Source organism: Chiloscyllium punctatum, chromosome 49, assembly GCF_047496795.1.
Source record: "Chiloscyllium punctatum isolate Juve2018m chromosome 49, sChiPun1.3, whole genome shotgun sequence".
NCBI classification, from domain to species: Eukaryota; Metazoa; Chordata; class Chondrichthyes; order Orectolobiformes; family Hemiscylliidae; genus Chiloscyllium; species Chiloscyllium punctatum.
Window position 1 is genome coordinate 14,628,738 of NC_092787.1, and position 22,506 is coordinate 14,651,243.

Consider the following 22,506-nt stretch of genomic DNA (forward strand, 5'->3'; position numbering starts at 1 on the left):
GGCCTGCCAGCGACACCAAGTTCCATGAATGAATAAAAGAAAAGCCTGGACTAGGACAAGTTTTCCCATTGGGTGGTGTCTAGTCAGAGTACTCTTGCCTGATTCTAGTGCACTGTTGGATTCCACTACATTGAGCCCGGAGAGTGTGGTCAATCAGTGTTTTCAAAAAATTATTAAAAGTATCTGAACAAATTCTAAAGCCACTGCACAACAACTAGAAATGTTTGTAATGCTGTTTCTGATAGAGCTGTAGTTAAGTTGGTAATATTAAAATAAATTACTTAATAAACAAAAAGGCCACTCTGAACAGTCTCTAAAATAAATTAGCTGACATGGTTGCTAATCCAACTACAGCATTCACAGAACTCTGCTTATACCAGAAGGCACACTAGATATCAGAATTTCAGTTGTGCTAATAAATCTTGCAAGTACATAGGGAGTCTAAACAAATTACCTGAAGAATAGGCCATCTACATTATGGGCGCACTGTTATGTGCTCAACTATTCTGATTTTAATTCAAGATTTATTCACATTGATGAAACCAAGTAATATAAGTGCATAAGTAATCACTTCAAATTTTGACCAGACTTGTGTTAATCAATAGATCCCAAAAGAATAATGTGTCTTGCAATAAATTATTAAACGCAAGAGTGAAATTGTTTGCTATTTAAGATAAAGTGAATTTGACTGGAAAATAAAAGAAGCCACACAAATGTGTTACAATCACAAAATATTTACAATTGACAAAGTTACTTCAGACTTAAGTTTTGAAATCATAAAACTGGTTGTATAATCTAAACATATTTTAATTGAAATAATAATAATTGAATTAATTTATTGAAAATCATGTTTTAATGGCCAAGCCTTCTTTTATGAATGAGTAAGTCTGTGGGATCCAGAATACAATTTGATGCTATAGTATTCTGGTTCAGGGTTTTCTGCATGACATGTTTTACATACCTTTTTTTGTAAACTTTTTTTTAAACTTCATGAGAAATGGATGTCCCTGAGAAGGGCAGCATTTGTTGCCCAACTTTAATTGTACTTGAATTGAGTGGCTTGCTAGATCAATTCAGAAGGTGATTAAGAGTCAACTGCAATGTTGAGGATCTTAAGCCTCACGTAAACTAAGCCAGATAAAAATGACAGATTTCTTTTTCTAAATGATGTTAATGAGCCAGACATGTTTTTTTTACAACAATTGACGATAGCTGTCACGGTCATCAATACTGACACTGGTTTAAAATTCAATGAATAAACTGGAATTAAAATTCCGTGAGCTACAATGGAGGAATTTGACTCAATGACCCCAGAGCAGTAAAATAAACAAACTTGGCTTCTGAATGACCAGTTCAGTGAAATTACCATTACATCACAATTAGACCCCAAATCATAAGTATTGTAATGTGGTAACATTTGACTGAATGCAACGCTTTGTATTGACAATTTCAGTTTAAAATTATGCAGCTGTGATTAGTCTTCGTATGGGAGCAATACTCTTCCCTTATTTCAGTGTTCTTGTTTTTAGGATGTTGTATTCCAAAGTTTATAGTTTTGGGTCCCAATATTAATTTTAAAAATTACTGTATTTTCTTAAATTCAGAAATGAATATCAGAAAACAATAATTCCTTCTAGATATGTGCATTACAATGTGCAATGCAAATGATAATTACATCTGCAAGTAGCTTTCCTATCGCAAGCATTTAACAGATACCAACTCAGCTGGGAAGAAGCCATTTTCAGAGATATTGTGGTTGCAAATGAATAGGAAAGAATGGTAGGGAGCATTAGCCATTTTCCTTAGCCAGATAGGAAAGACAGGCATGTGAATACTATGGTGGGCAATGGCCATGGTTGGAAACTATGTTAGTTGTGACCAAAATTAAGACTATTTCAGCGCACTGGATGTTCTGTGGAAATCTGGTGATAGGTACAAACACAGAGTTGGTCAAAGGATTAGCACAGATTCAGAACAAGTCAACACATTCCAAGACTTTGGAGAGGAATAAAGCTTGGAGATTGATGGTAGTGTACAAGGATTGTAGTGATTGCAACAAAGTCAGACAGGTGGACCTCATGAGTTCTTTAACTGGACCAGATTAACAGACCCAATCAGGGTGCCCTGTCTGACAGATAAGAATAGGAGTGTCAGATACCCTATCACACTGAGAGCTGGTGACTTGGTGACACAATACTGACTTCTGTGGAAAGATTTAAGTGGTGACAAGAATAAAGCATGTTCCTGAAGAAATTCACTCATAATAGTCGTCTTTGAGATGAGGTAAGCATTTCTGGCATTATGTCGCTATTTGGCAAATTTGACTTGTTAAACCATGAAGACTGGGTCTAGTATGTGGAAAGAATGCAGCATTGCTTCCACCAAAGACACTGGGGCAGATGAAGAGCTTATGGACCCAGAACTTTGACAGTTATTTGGAGCACCAGATACTAAAATCTTTGAAGAGTTGACAGATTTAGTTAAGAAATATTACAAACAAAAACGGTGGACTGAGAGTAACGTGGATCTTGCAGCTGCTCCTGATTTGTGGGCTCTCTTGTAGATTTCTTGTGGTTATTATATATCAGAAACATAAGACATTTTACTTTGAAATCAATTTTGGAATTTTTATAGTCCATAAAGAATACGTAAAAAAACAATGCAAAGGAGAGATTTCTTTTTTTCCCCAAATGTTGGCATGTTGAGTGTCAATCTGGGGGGGATTCTTTTTTCTGTTTCAAACTTTTATACTTCAAAAATATATGCAAAAACATTAAGGAGAGAATGAATTACATTACGAAGGAGAGTACTTTATTCAAAAGGAGTTTGTGTGGGAGAGGCCTCCAAGTATTTGTTTAATTTCGTCCTGGAGAAGGATTTTAAAAAAATGATTGAAACTTAACACTTAAAAAATTTACACGAAAAAATCTATGTGAAGGAAAGATTGTTTGACGTATGGAGCTTGTGGAGAGGACTGTACGTGGATGGCTCTGGAGAGATTTTTTTTATCCAGAGATTGAAAGCTGACAATTGAAGGACTTGAAAGGAGGTTTTTTTTTCACTGTTTCAGTTAATTGTTTGATTTTTTTTAAAGGTTTTTTTTAATCTCTTGCATGATTAAGATGAAAATTTGTGGTTAAGGAAGGGCAATTTATTTTTATATATAAGGTGCTATTGAGAACTTCTTTGTTTTAGGCTTAATGTCACTGATGGCATTCAAGAGACACAGTGTGATGACTAGTAGATTTAGAGAAGTGATTACACTGCACAATAAGTCAGGTAGCTAGGTAACTGTCAGGAAAGGGAAGAAGGTAGTTCAGAAGTCACCTGTAGCTATTCCTCTCAAACAGATATTCTGTTTGGGTACTATTGAAGGTGATAGTCTCTCAGAGGACAATAAAAGTGGTCGACAGACCCTGACACTAAGAATGAATCCTATGTTAAGTGGAGTTTGTAAAGATTTACAAGAATAATTGTTATAGGGGACTCTCCTGTCATGGGTACAGAAAGGAGATTCTGTGGCAGTGAACATGAATCTAGGATAGTATGTTTCCTTCCTGGTGCCAGGATCCAGAGCATCTCACCACGTTTGAAGCATACTGTCAAAGGGGAGAGTGAGAAGACAGGTGTTTTGAACATATTGGTAGGAATTACATAGTTAGGGAAAGGGTTAAGGCTTTGCAGAGTGAATGTAAGAAGTTAGGTAGAAAGTTAAAAAACAGAACTTCAAAAGTAGTAATCGCTGGTTTATTCCTAGTGCCACGTTCTAATGAGGGAAGCAATAAAAAGGTAAAAGAGAAGACACATCAATGGTTGAAGAGGTGGTGCAACGTGCAAGGATTCAGACTCTTGGATCTCTCCTGGGGTAGCAAAGATATGTCCAAAAGGAATGGGTTTCACCGGAACTAAAAATCCTGACGGGAGATTTGCTAGTTCCATTTTGGAAGCCTGTAAACTATTAAAGGGAATGACTTTCCTAAGTAGCAGTGAAAATAGATAGATGACGATGGCTCTGAATCAGAAAAAAACAAGTTAATTAGAAAAATCAGACAAGAGCAAGTGAGAGAACAAGGTAAATCTGAAGAATTTACCGCATTTATTTCAATGCAAGGGGTCTTACAAGTAAGGTTGATGAACTCAGGGCATGTATTGGAACATGGGACTGGAATGTCATTGCTATTAAAGAAACTTGGCTAAGGGAAAGACAGGACTGGCAGCTCAATGTTCTGGGTTTTAATGCTATAGGAAGAATGGCAAGGGAGAGAATAGAGGAGGGGAAGAGGTATTTTTGATTAAGGACATTACTACTGTAATTAGAGAGGATATTTCTGAGGGATCGTCCAGTGAAAATATATGGGTTGAAGTTAGAAATAATAAAGGGATAACCATCTTGATGCGATTGCACTATAGGCCACCAACAGTCAGAGGAAAATTGATGAGCAAATATACAGAGAGATCTCAGATATATGTAAGAATACTAGGTTGAAATAGCAGGGGATTTTATTTCTCCAAACATTAACACTAGATCAGTTCCAGTCAAAGGTTTGGATGGCGAGGAATTTGTTGTGTTCAAGAAAATTTTATCAATACATAAATGTTCCAAGTAGAGGAAGAGGAAAATATGAGCTTCTCTTGGGAAATAATGCAGGGCTGATTAGGGAACAATGGATGAATAAAAGACACTGAGGTTCTTGTCAAGAATTAAAAAGAAACCTATATGAGACATAAACAACTAGGAACAAATGAGGAAAGAATATCAGGGAATTCTTAAGAAGGAAATCAGGAAGATAAAGAGGGGATATGAAATGGCCTTGGCAGATAAAGTTAAGGATAATCCAAAGAGATTCTACAAGTACATTAAGAGCAAAAGACCAACTAGAGACAAAATAGGGCCCCTTAAGGATCAACAAGGTCGGACAGTGAAGAAGGTTATTTAAGATTACAATGAGATCTTGATCAATTGGGTAGTGGCAGATGGAGATTAATTTGGATAAACATAAGGTATTGCATTTTTGTAAAAGAAACAAGGTCAGGCCATACAATTAATGGTAGGGCCCTGGGTACTGTTGTAGAACAGAGACCTAGGGATTCAGATACATAATTCTTTGAATTATTCATTAATTCTTCCACTTCATTATTCTAAACTTCCTAGTTCCTGGACATCCACTCAAAGTGGCTGAAGATGCATAGAGTTCATTCATCAAACACAGATGATGATGGAAAGACTGTGCACATCTTTTGCTATACACAGACTCCCTGAGGTGTTGGTCACAGATTACAGGCCATGTTTACCAGCTGTTAAATTTGAGTACTCCTTAAAGTTGAATGGCATTCAACATGTAAGGACAGCTCCATACAATCCATCATCCAATGGTCTGGCATAAACAGCAATGCAAACCTTGAAGGCAGGTTTAAAGAAATGACCTGCAGCTTTACTTCATACCAAATGTCCCGGCTCCTATTTGATTATAGGACCAACCCTCATGTAACTACAGGGACAGTTCCAGCATAGTTACTAATGGGGAGAAGATTCCACACTAGGTTAAATCTGATCTTCCCAGATCTAGGTGGAAAGGTGAAACAGCAGAAGGAACCCAATGCCAGACACAAGTCTCCACTAGGTGAGTGAGACAGATTACTTCAGGGGACAAAGTCTGCTGTCAGAACTATGGGAATGGCCCTGCATGGGTGAGACGCATGGTCAATGCAAGGTGAGGTCCAGTTCAGGTAGGTGTGACGGTCCTGATTAAGCACATGGATCGTACAAAAGCTGCAAACTCACAAACAGGGCAGATGCAAAATGTGCCTGACTTGTCAGAACAGTCAGAAATGCTGTCTGAACCCATGAGTTCTCCCTTTCCACCAAGCGTTGAACAGGCATCAGATTCTGAGATGGACACGGCAGATATTGATCCCTCGATACCTTTGCTGCCTGAAGAAGACAATGAATTTCTTCCAAGATGCACCAGGCCCAAGATATGCATTACACACTGTATCCAAGGCAGAGTTGGAGGAATGTGACCTGAATGTTTCAGCAACCAGGAAGACCTACTGGCCTATGTCCTTGGATTCAGAAGGGATAGTGATCATAATGAGATTAACCAAGTGGACCTCAGAATAAATTCCCTGATTGGGGCTGTTAATCTGGTCTAATCAGGAGTCCTGGCTGAGGGATAGAACAGAAATGTCAGAAATGATGCACAGAGCTTGCTCTGAGGGAGCTGGTTCAGTGTGCAGACTTTCCATGTGTAAATAAAGGGTGACTTGGTGATGGGATGCTGGGCTCTGTGGAATTATTTCAAGGACAATTGAAGCAGAAGCTGTTTTTTCTGTAATAAAGGTGATGACGACAATAGCTTTTAAAAAGGAGGGAAATGGTATCTGGGGAGAAGGAGCCATCTACAATTTCATTTCACAAAAACCAGGAGAGGAGGATGTGCTGGTCAGCAGTTTAGTGGGAATGGGATTAGGAGAGCAGAAGTTGGGTCTCATGTATCAAATGAGCACAGTTAGGGAATGGTGGTGAATAGAAGAGTTTGAGTTAATGTCCAAGTTACAGGGAGGGCAGCTTAAGCTCAGTAGATAGTGAGAGAAAGGATAGAAAGAGAGAAAATAGCAGAAATTGGCCATTCAGCCGTTTGTGTCTGTTCTGTCTTTTAATATGGTCATATGATCACAGCTGGTCATCCAACTCAGTACTCTGTTTCTGCCTTCTCCCCATACCATTTAATCCCTTTAGTACTAAGAACTATATCTAACTCCTTCTTGGAGATATTCAATGTTTTGACCTCATTCACTTTCTGTTGCTGAGAATTTCATAGACTGACTACTCACTGGGTGAAGAAATTTCTCTTCATCTCAGTCCTAAATGGCCTATCCTGTGTCCTTAGACTGTGACCCCAAGTTTCGGACTCTCTGGTCATTGGAAACATCCTTCCTGCATACACATCTCTTCCTCTTCCAAGTTTATTGACTTCTAATGAGAGCACCCCCACCTCATTATTCTAAACTCGAAACAATATAGTACTAACTGATCAAGCCTCTCTTCACATCAGTCACATCACTCCAGGAATCAGTCTGGTAAATCTTTGTTGCACTCCCTGAAGAGTCAGAAGCTCCCTCCTCAGATGAGACCAAAACTGCACACAATACTCCAAGTGTGGTCTTACCAAGGCCCTTTACAACTGCAGCAAATTATCCTTGCTCCTGTACTCAAATCTTCCTGCAATGAAAGTCAACATAACATTTTCCTTCAGCACCCTGCTGTTCCATTACTGTTGAGGGTCAAAATAGTGCAAATCAGGCCACCCTCTCCCAACAAACAGCACCATGGGTGACCCAGAGCACATGGACAATAGCAGTTCAAGGAGGCAGCTCACCATCATCTTCACAAGGGCAAACTGGGATAAGCAATACATACTGGCCAGCCAGTGACACCCACTCCCATGAATGAATAAAAAAAAAGCTTACTTTCAACGACAATGTAGACTCAGGTCTTCTTGCACGTCCTCCTTTCCCAATTCATTGCCATTCAGGCAATAACCTACCTTCCTGTTTTTGCTACCTAAATGAACGACCTTACATTTGTCCACATTGTGCTACATCTGCCACGTATTTGACAACTCGCTCTTTCCTTTGCATAGAAAAGGAATAAGTAGAGTAGGAGAGAATGAGCGATTTAAAGTAAGTGAGTGCATCAAAAGTAAAAATGAGATAATGATGGAGCAGATGGACAGGCGCAGAAGTATAGTGTCCCTAGAGCTAATCATTTGATAGGTGGGAATATTTTCTTTTTATAAGAGTTAAAAACGGCCATTATTTGCAACTTCATGGTAGCTTTGTAAAGTCAGTAAAATTCCAGTGTATTGTTGGTGTTTCTTTCTTTTCATCAGATAGATTGTACAGAACAAAACGCAAACCTTTGTGTATGTAATTATACATAATATTGTATGAATAAAGTACATGTTCATTCTAAAAAAACGTTTGAGGTAAAACTTTTCATTTACCATTGCTTGACTTTGGAGGCTTCAATCCCTTATTCTGTTTACTTTTCATTGCTTCCAAGCTCATTTATCAGTTGCTATGCCACAAGACTATGAGAACCACTGCAAATTCTGACACTGGCTTCAAATTTGGCAATATTCCCGCTTCTATTCCGTCACAAATTCAAACTGAGATTAAGACTGAGATTACCATGAAGGAGTCTTTTCTCAAACTCTCCCCTAGCCTGAAGTGTGGTGACCCTCAAGTTAAACCACTGGTTGTCACTCACTAATGAGAGAACAGCCTGTGACAGTAGGATTATGGTGTCTTTACTTTTATTGCAATAGCTTACACAGATGATTTCAGAACTGAAGTTACAAACAGGCTTGGTGTTCTTTCACTTGTAAAGATAAGGCTGAAGGGTTATCCATCAAATATAACAGATCTTTCAAATTACAAAAGATTTTGCTCAAGAATAAAGTATTTCCACTTATGGAGTAGATGATGTACAAGCTGGCCAACCAAGTAATGTGGCAGCTTTATTTAACATATTTCCCTTGAGTTATTCAGATAACAATAATTGCATAAATTGGCAGCTTAATGCATAAACAGACCATTCAGCCCCACTGATCTATGTTCTACATGAGCCTCCAGCCGCCCATCTTTTTCTAAACTTGTCAGAATTTTCATATATTCCTTTCTCTCTATTGTTATATCCAGATGCCCATTTAAAACACATTTATGCTGTTTGCCTCAATTAATCATAGGATACCAAGTTACACATTTCTATCACTCTCTTGGTAAAGGTATTTCTCCCGAATTTTATTTTGGATGTAGTGGTAAGTAACTTTAAATATAACTCTTAATTTTGATCTCTTCCACATGTAGAAACATCTTTATCTTTTATCTTATCAAATCTAGTCATAATCTGAAAAGGTCTCAAAAGGAAAGAGCTCAGCCTGTACACCTTTCCTGATAAATATATCCTCTCCCTTCTGGTATCAATTTTGTAAATTGATTTTGCCTCATCTCCATTATTTCTAATTCTTTCCAATAATATGGAAATCAGACGTCAGCACAGTACTCACATTGCAGTCCAACAAGATTTTCATTTCTTTCAATTCTCTAGAAGTGACCTCCTATGCATAGCTTGCTTTTCTTTTCAGCCTTATTAACCTTCATTTCTATTTTTAGTATTTGTGAGTCTATGTCCCTAAATTCCTTTGCTCATTGTTCCCGTTTAGATTAATCATCCAAGCAGATATGAGCTCATTAACCTTCCTACCAAATTTTACACCTTACAATTGCTTTCAAAATGGATTTGTCAACGATATGCCCATTCTGTAAATTTATTGCTAGTGTCCTTTATTGCAATATCAGATTTAAATTTAAATCTAACAGCAATTAGTGTTTTGGGTCACTTCAAACTCTAGATAAGTTTTGTATGGATAAAGCAGGTCATAGAGATGTACAGCATGGAAACAGACCCGTCGGTCCAATCTGTCCATGCCAACCAGATATCCCAACCCAATCTAGTCCCACCTGCCAGCATCCGGCCCATATCCCTCCAAACCCTTCCTATTCATATACCCATCCAAATGCCTTTTAAATGTTGCAATTGTACTAGTCTCCACCAATTCCTCTGCCAGCTCATTCCATTCACGTACCACCTTCTGCAAGAATGGTCTATGCATATATCTTTTGTAGATATCATGGCTACAGCAGTCAGGTTGATTGGTTCGTGTAGGAGAAAGTGAGGACTGCAGATACTGGAGATCAGAGCTGAAAAATGTGTTGCTGGAAAAGCGCAGCAGGTCAGGCAGCATCCAAGGAGCAGGAGAATCGACGTTTCGGGCATAAGCCCTTCTTCAGGAATGAAGAAGGTGTGCCAAGCAGGCTAAGTTAAAAAGATAGCGAGGAGGGACTTGGGGGAGGAACGTTGGGAATGTGATACGTGGAAGGAGGTTAAGGTGAGGATGATAGGCCAGAGAGGGGGTGGGGGCAGAGAGGTCGGGAAGAAGATTGCAGGTTAGGAAGGCAGGCCGCCTACTTGTGGAACGTTTCAGAGAACACCTCTGGGACACCCGTACCAACCAACCCAACTGCCCTGAGGCTGAACACTTTAACTCCCCCTCCCACTCTGCCAAAGACATCCAGGTCCTTGGCCTCCTCCATCGCCAGACCACGGCAACACAACACTTGGAGGAAGAGCGCCTCATCTTCCACCTAGGAACCCTCCAACCACAAGGGATGAATGCAGATTTCTCCAGCTTCCTCATTTCCCCTCCCCCCACCTTTTCTCAGTCCCAACCCTCAGACTCAACACCGCCTTCTTGACCTGCAATCTTCTTCCCGACCTCTCCTCCCTCACCCCCTCTCCGGCCTATCACCCTCACCTTAACCTCATTCCACCTATCACATTCCCAACACCCCTCCCAAGTCCCTCCCTTTTATCTTAGCCTGCTTGGCACACCCTCCTCATTCCTGAAGAAGGGCTTATGCCCGAAACGTCGATTCTCCTGCTCCTTGGATGCTGCCTGACCTGCTGCGCTTTTCCAGCAACACATTTATCAGCTCTGATTGGTTTGTGTATCAGTTTTTCAATAACTGTAGAGTATTAATAATTACTGGCTGCCATTACCTTGCTAACTATTCCATAAAGGAAGCTGGAAGAACACAAAAAGCCAGGCAGCATCACGAGGTGGAGAAGTTAACATTTCAGTTGTAACCCTTCTTCAGAACTGGAGGTGGGTGTAAGGGGAGCTGCAGATAAAGAGACTTGGGGGCAAGGGTGGTGAGGTGGGGACAGGTGAACACGGGTACAGGGTATGACCTGAATGGCTGATGGGAGGAATGAATCCGGTTGGTGGCTAAGAGGAATGGAAGGGAGGGGAAGGGGCTGGGAAGGGAGAAGGGAAAGGAGGTTATTTGAAATTGGAGAAGTCAATGTTGAGTGCTCTGGGCTATCGGCTGCCAGATGGAAGATGAGGTTTTGTTCCTCCAACTTGTGGTTTGATTTGTTGTGGCAAAGGAGACAGCCAAGGATGGTCATGTTGGAAAGGGAGTGGGAAGGGGAATTAAAATGAATGATGACTGGGAGGTCCGGTTGGCCCCTGTGGGCCTGGCTGAGATGCTCAGCAAAATATTCCCTTAGTTTATGTTTGGTCTCCCCAATGTAGAGAAGACCACATTGGGAGCATCGGATACAGTAAACTAGGTTGGAGGAGAGGCTTGGAAGGACTGTTTGGGGCCTTGGATGGAGATGAGGTGGGTGGTATACCAGCAGGTTTTGCATATTTTCCAGTTGCAGGGGAAGGTAACCGGGGGTCGGGGGGGTGGGGGAGGGATTTAGTGGGGAGAGTGGCATGAACCAAGGATTGGCGAAGGGAACGATCCTAATGCTGCCCGGCCTTTTGTATTATTCCAGCCTCCTGCTTGTCTACCTTGGATTCCATTATCTGCAGCCTTTTTTTGGTCTCTAAGTACTCCATAAATCCATCCATGGCTCAACACCACAGGTTGAGCCAGAAGCAATGTCATTCAGTGAATCTATTAGTATTTTCTCATGTACACATACTTATTACCAATGAATGTCTCCTTTTTATTACAGTAAGTACTAAAGAGAGACTGGAAAAATACCTTCAACAGACAATCTCCTTGCCATCAATATTATAGATCAGATACTATCCAACAAGATAATCTAGTTGATATTGTTACACTGTTTCACTGTGTTATTAGTGACAAAGGAGTTGTTTGTAAGATATAACTAGACAAAACACTTTATAGAGCTATCTTCTTTCTAAGGAGAATGCATGTGGCAGTAAACCAAGTTATTTCAACAGGGTGTGTTGATATGATTATACATTTATTTTAACTATTCAATCAGGTGCTATGAACTAAAGATTGCAAGCATCTGATCTGGATACAAATGATAGCATAATGTTGGAACGGCCATTTATTTTTCAGCTTTAATGAAGGTTACTTTATACTGGCTTGTGATTTAAGGGTCTGTGTGATCATGAATGTGCATCACGAAGAGAAATTTCACTTTAGGAGTACTTCAAAAGACAATAAACACTTAAAAGATTTGAGCTCAACTCAGCAAGCCTATTCTGAATTCAATAATCATTTTAATGATACTGTTAAAAAAAACTTGTCTCTATTTTACAGAAACCAACATGTAGTGAGGAATGCATTAAAATTTACATGAATCTGAAATGATAGGAGAACGCTGGAAATACTCAGCATGCCTGCCAACATTTGTGAAACGGTTTCTCTCTTGCTTGACCTGCTGTTTCCATTTCAGATTTCCAGCTTCTGAAGTTTTCCATAGATCCTACTGGTTTTCAACACAAGAAATTTGCCGATTACACATACATTGAGATATTCTATATATCTGGCATGCACATTCATTCACAATCTAAATACACCTGCCAGAAGATATTGTCAAATGTACAAAATTAGAACTCTTCTGATGTCCATGAAAACAGACACCAAAATTGGAGGTGTAGCGGACAGCGAAGAAGGTTACCTCAGATTACAATGGAATCTTGATCAGATGGGCCAATGGGCTGAGGAGTGGCAGATGGAGTTTAATTCAGATAAATGCCAGGTGCTGCATTTTGGAAAGGCAAATCACAGCAGGACTTATATACCTAATAGTAAGGTCCTAGGGAGCGTTGCTGTACAAAGAGATCGTGCAGTGCAGGTTCATAGTTAATTAAAAGTGGAGTCGCAGGTAGATAGGATAGTGAAGGCGGCGTTTGGTATGCTTTCCTTTACTGGATAGAGTATGCAGTACCGGAGTTGGGAGGTCATGTTGCGTTTGTACAGGACATTGGTTCGGCCACTGTTGGAATATTGCGTGCAATTCTGGTCTCCTTCCTATCGGAAGGATGTTGTGAAACTTGAAAGGGTTCAGCAAAGATTTACAAGGATGTTGCCAGGGTTGGAAGATTTGAACTATTGGGAGAGGCTGAATAGGCTGGGGCTGTTTTCCCTGGTGTGTCAGAGGCTGAGGGGTGACTTTATAGAGGTTTTTAAAATCATGAGGGGCATGGATAAGGAAAATAGACAAAGTATTTTCCCCGGGGTGGGAGAGTCCACAACTAGAGGGCACAGGTTTAGGGTAAGAGGGGAAAAATTTAAAAGGGACCTAAGGGGTAACTTTTTCACGTAGAGGGTAGTGTGCATATGAGCTGCCACAGGAAGTAGTGGAGGCTGATACAATTACAACATTTAAAAGGCATCTGAATGGGTATATGAATAGGAAGGGTTTAGAGGGATATGGCCAAGTGCTGGCAATTGGGACTAGATGGGTTACAATATCTGGCTGGCATGGACTAGTTGGATCAAAGGATGTGTTTCCGTGGTGTACATGTCTATAGACAATAGGTACAGGAGTAGGCCATTCGGCCCTTTGAACCAGCACCACCATTCATTGTGATCATGGCTGATCATCTGCAATCAGTATCCTGTTCCTGCCTTTTCCCAATAACCCTTGATTCCACTATCTTTAAGAGCTCTATCAATCTCTTTCTTGAAAGTAGTCAAAGATTTGGCCTCCACTGCCTTCTGGAGCACAGCATTCCATATATCCACTACTCTCTATGTGAAGACGTTTCTGCTCAACTCGGTTCTAAACTCAAGTCCGTACAAGCCCTGTCGCTCCAATCTTTCAACATATGACAGTCCTGCCATTCCAGGAATTGACCTCGTGAACCTACACTGCACTCCCTCAATAGCCAGAATGTCCTTCCTCAAATTTGGAGACCAAAACTGCACACAATACTCCAAGTGCGGTCTCACCAGGTTATCGCCCATTGCTTTTTAAAAGTTTCCCAGTCCTCCAGCTTCCTGCTTATCTTTGCTATGCCATACTTCTCTTTTATCTTTATATAGTCCTTAACTTCCCTTATCAGCCACAGCTGCCCCTGCCTCCCCTTAGGATCTTTCTTCCTCTTTGGAATGAACTGATCCTGCACCTTCTGCATTATACCCAGAAATACCTGCCATTGTTGTTCCACTGCCATCGCTGCTAGGGTATTAAACTTTGGCCAGCTCCTCCCTCATAGCTCCATAATTCCCTTTGTTCAACTGCAATACTGACACTTCCAATTCTCCCTTCTCCCTCTCAAATTGCAGACTATAACTTATTATGGTCACTACCTCCTAATGGCTCCTTTACTTTAAGGTACCTGATCAAATCCAGTTCATTGCACAATACCAGAACCAGAATTGCCTTCTCCCTTGTAGGCTCCAGTACAAGCTGTTCTAAGAATCCATCTCTGAGGCACTCCACAAACTCCCTTTCTTGGAGTCCATACCATTCTGATTCCCCCAGTCTACCTGCATTTTGAAATCCCCCAGAACAACTGTAGTAATACCTTTGCGACAGGCCAATTTCAACTCCTTATTCAATTTTCACCCTACATCCAGACTACTGTTTAGGGGCCTGTAGATAACGCCCATTAGGGTCTTTCTACCCTAGGAATTTCTCAGCTCTATCCATACAGACTCTACATCTCCTGATTCTATGTCCTACCTCACAAGGGACTGAATATTATTCCTCACCAACAGGGCCAACCCACCCCCTCTGCCCATCAGTCTGTCCTTTCAATAGCACGTATAGACTTGAATATTCATCTTCCAGGCCCTGTCCACTTGAAGCCATGTCTCAGTTATCCCCACATCATCATACCTGCCTATTTCCAACTGAGCCTCAAGCTCATCCACCTTATATCTATGCTTCGTGCATTCATACATAATATTTTTAATTTGGTACTCCCCTCTCACCCATCCTATCAATCCCTATTTCACTTGATCATATTGTATGATCCCTTCTTGAGTTTTCTGCTCTGTTGATTCTGTTGTCTTTCTTAACTTCTCTTATTCTCACTTTCCCTATACCTTCCTTTTTGAATTTCAAGTTTGTGCTGCCTGCCAGAATGCTGGTCCCTCACCTATTAGGGTGCAACCCGTCCCTCTTGTATAATGTATCCTTACCGCAAAACATACCCCAGTGATCCAAGAAGTTAAATCCTTGCTTCCTGCACCATTTCCTCAGCCACACATTCAAATCCATTATCTCCCTGTTCCTGCCCTCACCAGCCCGAGGAACTGGAAGCAAACTGGAGATAACCACCCTGGAAGTCCTGCTTTTCAGCCTTCTTCCGAGTTCTCTGGAGTCCCGCTGTAGAATGTCCCTCCTTTTCTTCCTGACGTCATTTGTGCCGACATGCACCACCACCTCTGGCTCTTCACCTTTGCCCATTGAGGATTCCCTGCACTCTGTCCGTGACATCCTGGATCCCGGCACGAGGAAGGCAACACACCATCCTCAAATCCCGCCTGTTGCTGCAGAAACCCCCTTCAGTCCCTCTCACTCTATGATTCTATGACTTTTGTTTAAGTATAAAACCGAGTACCTCAATAAAATGTAATTTACTAGCAAGAGACTGTGTCAAATTTGTAGCCACATAAACTACTTTATTTCTAGTTTTGAAATAGATGGTTTTGATGGGATTTGCATTTTGAGTTGGTTATGGCTTTAAGTTCTAAGATAGCACAAGCAAGAAGGGTTTTATGATAGATAACCTTTATTGATAAGTCAACATCCATCTGATTTGAGACAAACGCAAAAAATTAATCACTTCTGGTCGAGGTTTACTTAGTTTTTTTTTTAGGTAAAGTCATGTGAAAGTTCTTTTTATAACACAATTCTCGAAGTATTCCAAGAGATTAAAAGTTGGTTTTAATATCTTGTTCTATTTTATACCCTTACTAGAGTATTATTTCTTCTTTTAAAAAAGCGTGTTGGTGCTTATTATGAATTAAATAAAGCCAATTTTTTTTTCAGACCTGTATGTTATGGATTTCATGATTAACTTCTATGTTCAATCTGACTAAAGTTAATTTCTGGAACTTAGCAGCCTTATACAATGATTCTTAAAAATGGGCACTTTACAATGGGTCACATTCCAGATGGAAATGTCAGTTTGGAATATAACCCTGTTGTGACTACACCTAGGGGCTGGCCATTGATTATTTTTTAATGAAAGCAGGGTCCTCCCTTTCTGAGAGAAGATTGCACTCGAAGCTCCCTAAGAAATGTACTGCTGTACTTCCATTCTGACAGTTCTTTTTCAGCACAGAGTTGTGACTGGAAAGCAAAGCATGCCACCTTCTCACAGCAGTCAGCTTTTATATTCAGAAATTTAAGGGTCCAAACGGTCACCCTGACAGCTGCTGTCAAACCGTAAGTTCTTAAGGTAAATGTGATGTTAAACTGGTGGTAGTGTAGGGTACCAGAAGAATACTGGGGTCAGGGTCAGGTACCAGCTGGGGAGGGTACAGGATGCTGGGATATGATGCCAGAAGAAAAGCGAGTAGGGTACCAGGTCAGAATGCCAGCTGGATGGGGTATGAGGTAAGTAGGGTGCCATCTGAGTGGACAGCACATGGATAGGGGTAGGATGTTAGGTAATAGGATACCATGTGGGCCAGGTGCCAGTTAAGTAGAGTGCCAATGCTAAAATGCCAGATGAATAGGGGGTAGGTTGCCAAATAGGTAGGCTGCAGGTGGGTAGGGAGCCAGTTGGATAGGTTTTCAGAGTGCAAGGTGGAAAGGCAAGGGATGCAGGTGTTTCAGGTAGATTGGGGTGGCTGCGAGAAATTATGTTGGGTCTGTTGGGAGGGACTGGGGTTTCAGGTTGGGTCCACTACAGGAAGCGGGGGGCTGGTGTCAGGTCCTGCAGCAGAGGTTCAGGTTGAAATCAGGGAGGAGATGTTGTTGGGAGTAAGACACTTAACTGTGGAATCAGTTTTATATTTATAAGGCAGTGGGCAACATTTAATAGTCCAACATTTCCTGTAATTGTTTTAATTAATTTCACTGGAACTCTGAAATCTTTGACTTAAATAGGGCCTTGTGGAGGGCTCCAGGTGCAATGGAATTGGCCAACAGAAAATACAATTTCCCAGGAAATTAGTTGGAGTACTGTATGTGGTTCTGGTCATTGCACTGCAGGATGGATACATTTGTACTTGGGAAGGTGAAGAGGAGATTCACTATGATGTTGCCTGGGCTGGAGCAATTTAGCTATGAAAAGAAACTAGATAGACTGGGGTTGATTTAATTAAAGTTGAGAAGCCTTAGATAAAATCAGATGGAGGTTTATGAAGTTCTGAGGGCACAGACAGGGTAGACAAAGAGAAGCTTTTACCCTTACCGGAGGGGTCAATAATCATGGGTACAGTTCTAAGGTAAGAAGTGGGAGGTTTATAGAGGAGTTGAGAAATATTTTCACCCAGAGAATTGTGGATATTTGGAACTCAAAGCCTGAAAGGATAATAAAGGCAGGAATCCTCAAGGCATTTAAGAATGATTTAGACGAACACTTGAAATGCCATAGCATGCAACACAATGGACCAAGTGCTCGAAAATGGGATTAGAATAGATGAATGTTTGATGACTGGCATGAATATAACAAGCCAAAGGGCCTCTTTCCATCCTGTAACATCCTATAACTCAGTCACTCTAATTCCTTTGGAGTTTGCTGTGATTGGAAGTCCCGATGCTTAGCTCCTACCTACACGAGAATAATGACCATCCAGTCAGTGGAAAATCCGGGCCTATATTTCAATCAGGTAGTTCATTTTGTTTTTTTTCCAGTTCTGGGCTTTAATTTGAAGAAGAAGACATAACATTTCATGCATAGATATTTCACCACTCTTGGGTCTTTATCCTTCTAAACTTGCATTATAATCCATCACAAGAATTACTATTTGTGTCCAAATTATTTAGAAAATGGATAAATGTGAGATTGCACGGGTAAGTCAGAGTGGATCTAATGGCTATTTCATAAATCAAGGTAACAACAGGAATTTGCAGATACATAACATAGCAAATGAATATCTCATGGCATTTTACATAGAAGAAACGTCAAACAGTAAGACAGCAAGAATTGTGTCTGGTGAGAACAAAGCGTGCAAGTGTTTCATATCCTTGTAGGGAACTTTCACCTGACCCTTGCTGGTCTTGCACTAAGCAAAACAGAGCCTCAAAAAAAACATAAATTCAAATTTGTGTTTAATAACAGTGGGTTATGACTATATTTTAAAGTCTTGTGATTTCATTTGGCAGAGCACAAGATGTGAAAGAGGAACAGACCAGAAGAGGGCAGACAAGTTAATTTTTAATAAATAATTTTCTAGCGAGTAAGAAGGTGGAGCACTCTTAACCAATGTATAATAACTAAAACTAAAGCCCTAAGGTTCCATACTTTGTATTGAACTGTTTAATGTCCTTTTCTGCTCTACCCTAAGCTGTCCCACCTTCTTAACCCACTGCTGTAAATTGTTTCTGAGTGCGTGGCTGCACTGTCTTGCATTTACCCACCAAGCTTGCATCATTGATACTGGACTCAGGCAGGGGTTAAGTTTAAAGCTGGGGAGTTAAAAATGGCCCGGGGCACATATAAGTGAGATAGGACCAGGGAAATTAAATATTTCAAATGATAGAAATTCAAACAAATAGTCTTAACCTAGTCGTTAAATTTTTAAACAGTTTTACCGTCACACGAAAGGATGTAGAAGTGGGTGGTTCCACGGTGGGGTTATCCTCGGGAGTGTTCCCCGGCATGCTGCGTCTCCGGCCAGGCCTCTCAATTGGAGAATCTATGAAGAAGACATTGACAAATCTATTTTGGTGACTATGACAAGATATCTACCTAGAAAACTTTATTGTTTCAAGATCATTTTCACATAAACTTATTGTTGCTGGAATTTGAACAAGTTTTGATGTATTTTAATTTAAATTTTAATTGTATGCTTGGTAATGCGTATTATGCTGTAGTACTGAGCCAACAGACTAAGAAAACCCCAGTGATTCGTGCAGTCACGTGGAATGGTGTTAGTCATGTTACAATTGATGTTAATGTCTTTAACATGTTACAATTGATATTAATGTCTTTATGCCAGGAAGTGAAGATCATCAGCCTGATGATTGGCCTGGTGGCAAAATAAGCTTGCTTGAAATTCTGTTGAAGATTACAGTGAGCTCAGCTCTAATGCTCTCCATAATTTACTATGCAACTAACAACTGCTGTCATGGTTTACACACAGGAAATGGATAGCTGAGACAATGTTAAAAGAAAAGTGTTCTGAGAACCTTTGGAATGAAGACTTGGCATGTTATTGTCACTGCAGCAGAAACAGAAATGAATAGGGAGAAAATTAGAAAAGATAATTGGCAAGTGTTCTACCAAATCATATGCTAGATGTAACAACTTTCTTTCATACCACAGTTTATGTTGCCAATTTTTGTAATACAGCCAAACACAGCTGTCATATAACGTGCACAAGAGTCACAAGTAACAGGCAATAATTTTTGTGGTGGCACTGGTTGAGGGCAGAATGTTGACCAGCACACCAGAACTCCCTGAACCTCAATTATTTACTATGTTAATGACTTGGAGAGTAGAGAGACTGCAATATATCCATATTTACTAATGATATAAAACATGTTGTGATGATTACATAAGGAACCTAAAAGTGGATATGGATAAGCTGAATGAGTGCGTAACAACTTGGCATATGGAGTTTAATGTAGGAAACTGCATTTGGTAGGAAGAATCAAAAGGGAGAAAATTATTTAACAGAGAGAGACTCCAAAAAAGAATAGCAGAAAGGGATCTGGGTATTCTTGTTCATGAAACAAAAAGGTTAGTATGCAATGCAGTAAACAGGCAAATGGAATTTTGGAACCAAAACAGAAAATGCTGGAAAATCTCAGCAGGTCTGGTAGCATCTGTAAGGAGAGAAAAGAGGTGACGTTTCTAGTCTAACTGACCCTCTGTCAAAGCTTTGTCAAGGCCAATTGAATTTTGGCCTTTATTACCAGCTAGTTGGAGTTTAAAAACAGGGAATTCTTGTTACAACTGTACAGGTTGTTGGTGAGGCTGCATCTAGAATACTGTGCACAGTTTTGGTCCCTATGTTTTAAAAAAAATACAATAACGGAAAGTGAGAGAGAAACCCAGCAGATCTAGCAGTATCTGTACAGAGAAAAACAGAAATAATGTTTTGAGTCCAGTGAGCCTTCATCAGAACTGAAAATGGTTTATAAAGGCTAGTATTTATGTTGATGGAAGGAGCTGGGTGAATAGAGTACAAGGAGACACTGCCCAAAGACAGGAGAAAAAGGGACAGGTGAAATAATTCAGAGGCTGGCATCCCATCACCAATCAAACTTTATTCACAAATGCATAGCCTTTGAAAACAGTGCTCTCACTGAGTCAGGCATTCAGGAATCCAATATCCTTGACATTTATCGTATTATGTCAGCTCAGTCTCCCTGATTGGATCAGATTAACTGCCCCAATCTGGAATCTCATATTCTATGGGGTCTAACTGGCTGACCTCATTACAACCCCTACAGTAGGCAAACAAAGACAAAAATGCTGGGCAGGGTGCTGACAAGAAGTGTAAATGATTGAAAATGGGTCAGTTGTGTTGGGAGCAACCCATTCAAAGCAGGATCTAGGAGTAAGTAACTAACATGGAGGAAGCTGTTCATGTACTGTTAAACTCAGTATTGAGTCCTGATGGATGTAAGATGAGGTGGAAGATGAGTTACTGTTCCTCATCTACCTTAAAGAGTTGTGAAGGATAGATTTAAAATGGAGGTAGACATATTTTGAAATATCAGGAAATTGATAGCTGTGCTAAGTTGACATGAAAACGGATTTGAGTCCTAGGCAGATTAGCCATGATTTTGTTGCATCGCGTGAAGCTGCAAAGCCGACTCTTATTTCTTAAATTCTTATGCTCCTCTTCGATAGCAGCATGAGTAAAATTAAAACTAATTAAGGAAGGAAAAAGGGATTAAGTGTAAGGAAGAAGTGTGACTCTTATAAATAGAAGACAAAATAGGAACTAAGGTTTGGGGGAATTTATTAATTTTGATTGAGGACACCCTACTGACAGAATGAAAAGAATTTGGATTAATTGGTCATTTCCTGGTTGGCAAGGTGTGCCACAGGATTGGTCCATGGGCCCCAAATATTTGCAATTTATATTCATGACTTGGATGCAGCAATGGAAAGTACTGGAGTCAAATTTGCAGATGACATTAAAATAGGTGGGAAAGTAAGTTGCAAGAAAGAAATTAAAAAATGTACAATTAGATATGGATTGGTTAGGTTCTTGGGCCAAAATTGGCAGGTGGAATTTAATGTGGATAAGTGAAGTTATCTATTTTGGTCAGAAGAATAAAAATCTTCGAGGAGGAAGTGAGGACTGCAGATGCTGGAGATCAGAGCTGAAAATGTGTTGCTGGAAAAGCACAGCAGGTCAGGCAGCATCCAAGGAACAGGAGAATTGACGTTTCGGGCATGAGCCCTTCTTCAGGAATGAGGAAAGTGTGTCCAGCAGGCTAAGATAAAAGGTAGGGAAGGACTTGGGGGAGGGGCGTTGGGAATGCGATAGGTGGAGGGAGGACAAGGTGAGGGTGATAGGCCGGAGTGGGGTGGGGGCGGAGAGGTCAGGAAGAACCAACCCAACCACCCCGTAGCCCAACACTTCAACTCCCCTTCCCACTCCACCAAGGACATGCAGGTCCTTGGACTCCTCCATCGCCAGACCATGGCAACACAATGGTTGGAGGAAGAGCGCCTCATCTTCCGCCTGGGAACCCTCCAACCACAAGGGATGAACTCAGATTTCTTCAGTTTCCTCATTTCCCCTCCCCCCACCTTGTCTCAGTCAAATCCCTCAAACTCAGCACTGCCTTCCTAACCTGCAATCTTCTTCCTGAGCTGATGCCCGAAACCTCGATTCTCCTGTTCCTTGGATACTGCCTGACCTGCTGCGCTTTTCCAGCAAAACATTTTCAACTCAGAAGAATAAAAAGGTAACTTATTATCCAAATGTAGATAAATTTCAGGGTGCTTCAGTACAGAGGAATCTGTGGCTTGGTGCACAAATTGCAGAAAACTAATATACCAGTACAGCAGTAATAAGACAGACATTTATTGCTAAAGGAAAATAGAATAAAAGTAGACAAGTGTTGCTGCAACAGTACAAGACATTAGAGATCATACCTGCAGTATTGAGTGCAATTTTGAGGAGGGATGTCATTGCACTAGAGACTGTTCAGACACGGGTTACTAGATTACTTTCAGAGATGAATGGTTTGTCTTAAGAGAACTTGAGCAGTATTTTAAAAATTGTTAATGGGGTATGGGTGTCACTGGCTAGGCCAGCATTTGTTCCCCATTTCTAATTACCCTTGATGGTGAGCTGACTCCTTTAAACATTGCAGTCATTTGGATGTAGGGACTAAAAAGGAGTTCCAGAATTTTGACAACAGTGAATGAATGGAATAGAACTTGCAGGTGTTGGCATTCCCATATTCATGTTATCCTTGTCTTTCTAAATGGCAAACATTTTGGGTTTGGATGGTACTATCAGATAAATCTTAGTGAGTTACTGCAGTGGATTTTTTCAATGGTACACACTTAA

The 22,506-nt window shown here is 40.5% G+C and overlaps 1 protein-coding gene across 6 annotated transcripts in view; it reads right to left on the reverse strand.

Annotated features, from left to right (window-relative positions):
* Positions 1–22,506, reverse strand: part of LOC140469406 (disabled homolog 2-interacting protein-like) — a 705,419-nt gene that overhangs the window by 255,934 nt on the left and 426,979 nt on the right. For all 6 annotated transcript variants that reach the window (XM_072565892.1, XM_072565890.1, XM_072565891.1 and 3 more), the window contains one exon: positions 18,557–18,660. In XM_072565892.1, coding sequence (XP_072421993.1) covers positions 18,557–18,660 — 104 coding nt within the window. The remainder of the gene's footprint in view (positions 1–18,556; positions 18,661–22,506) is intronic.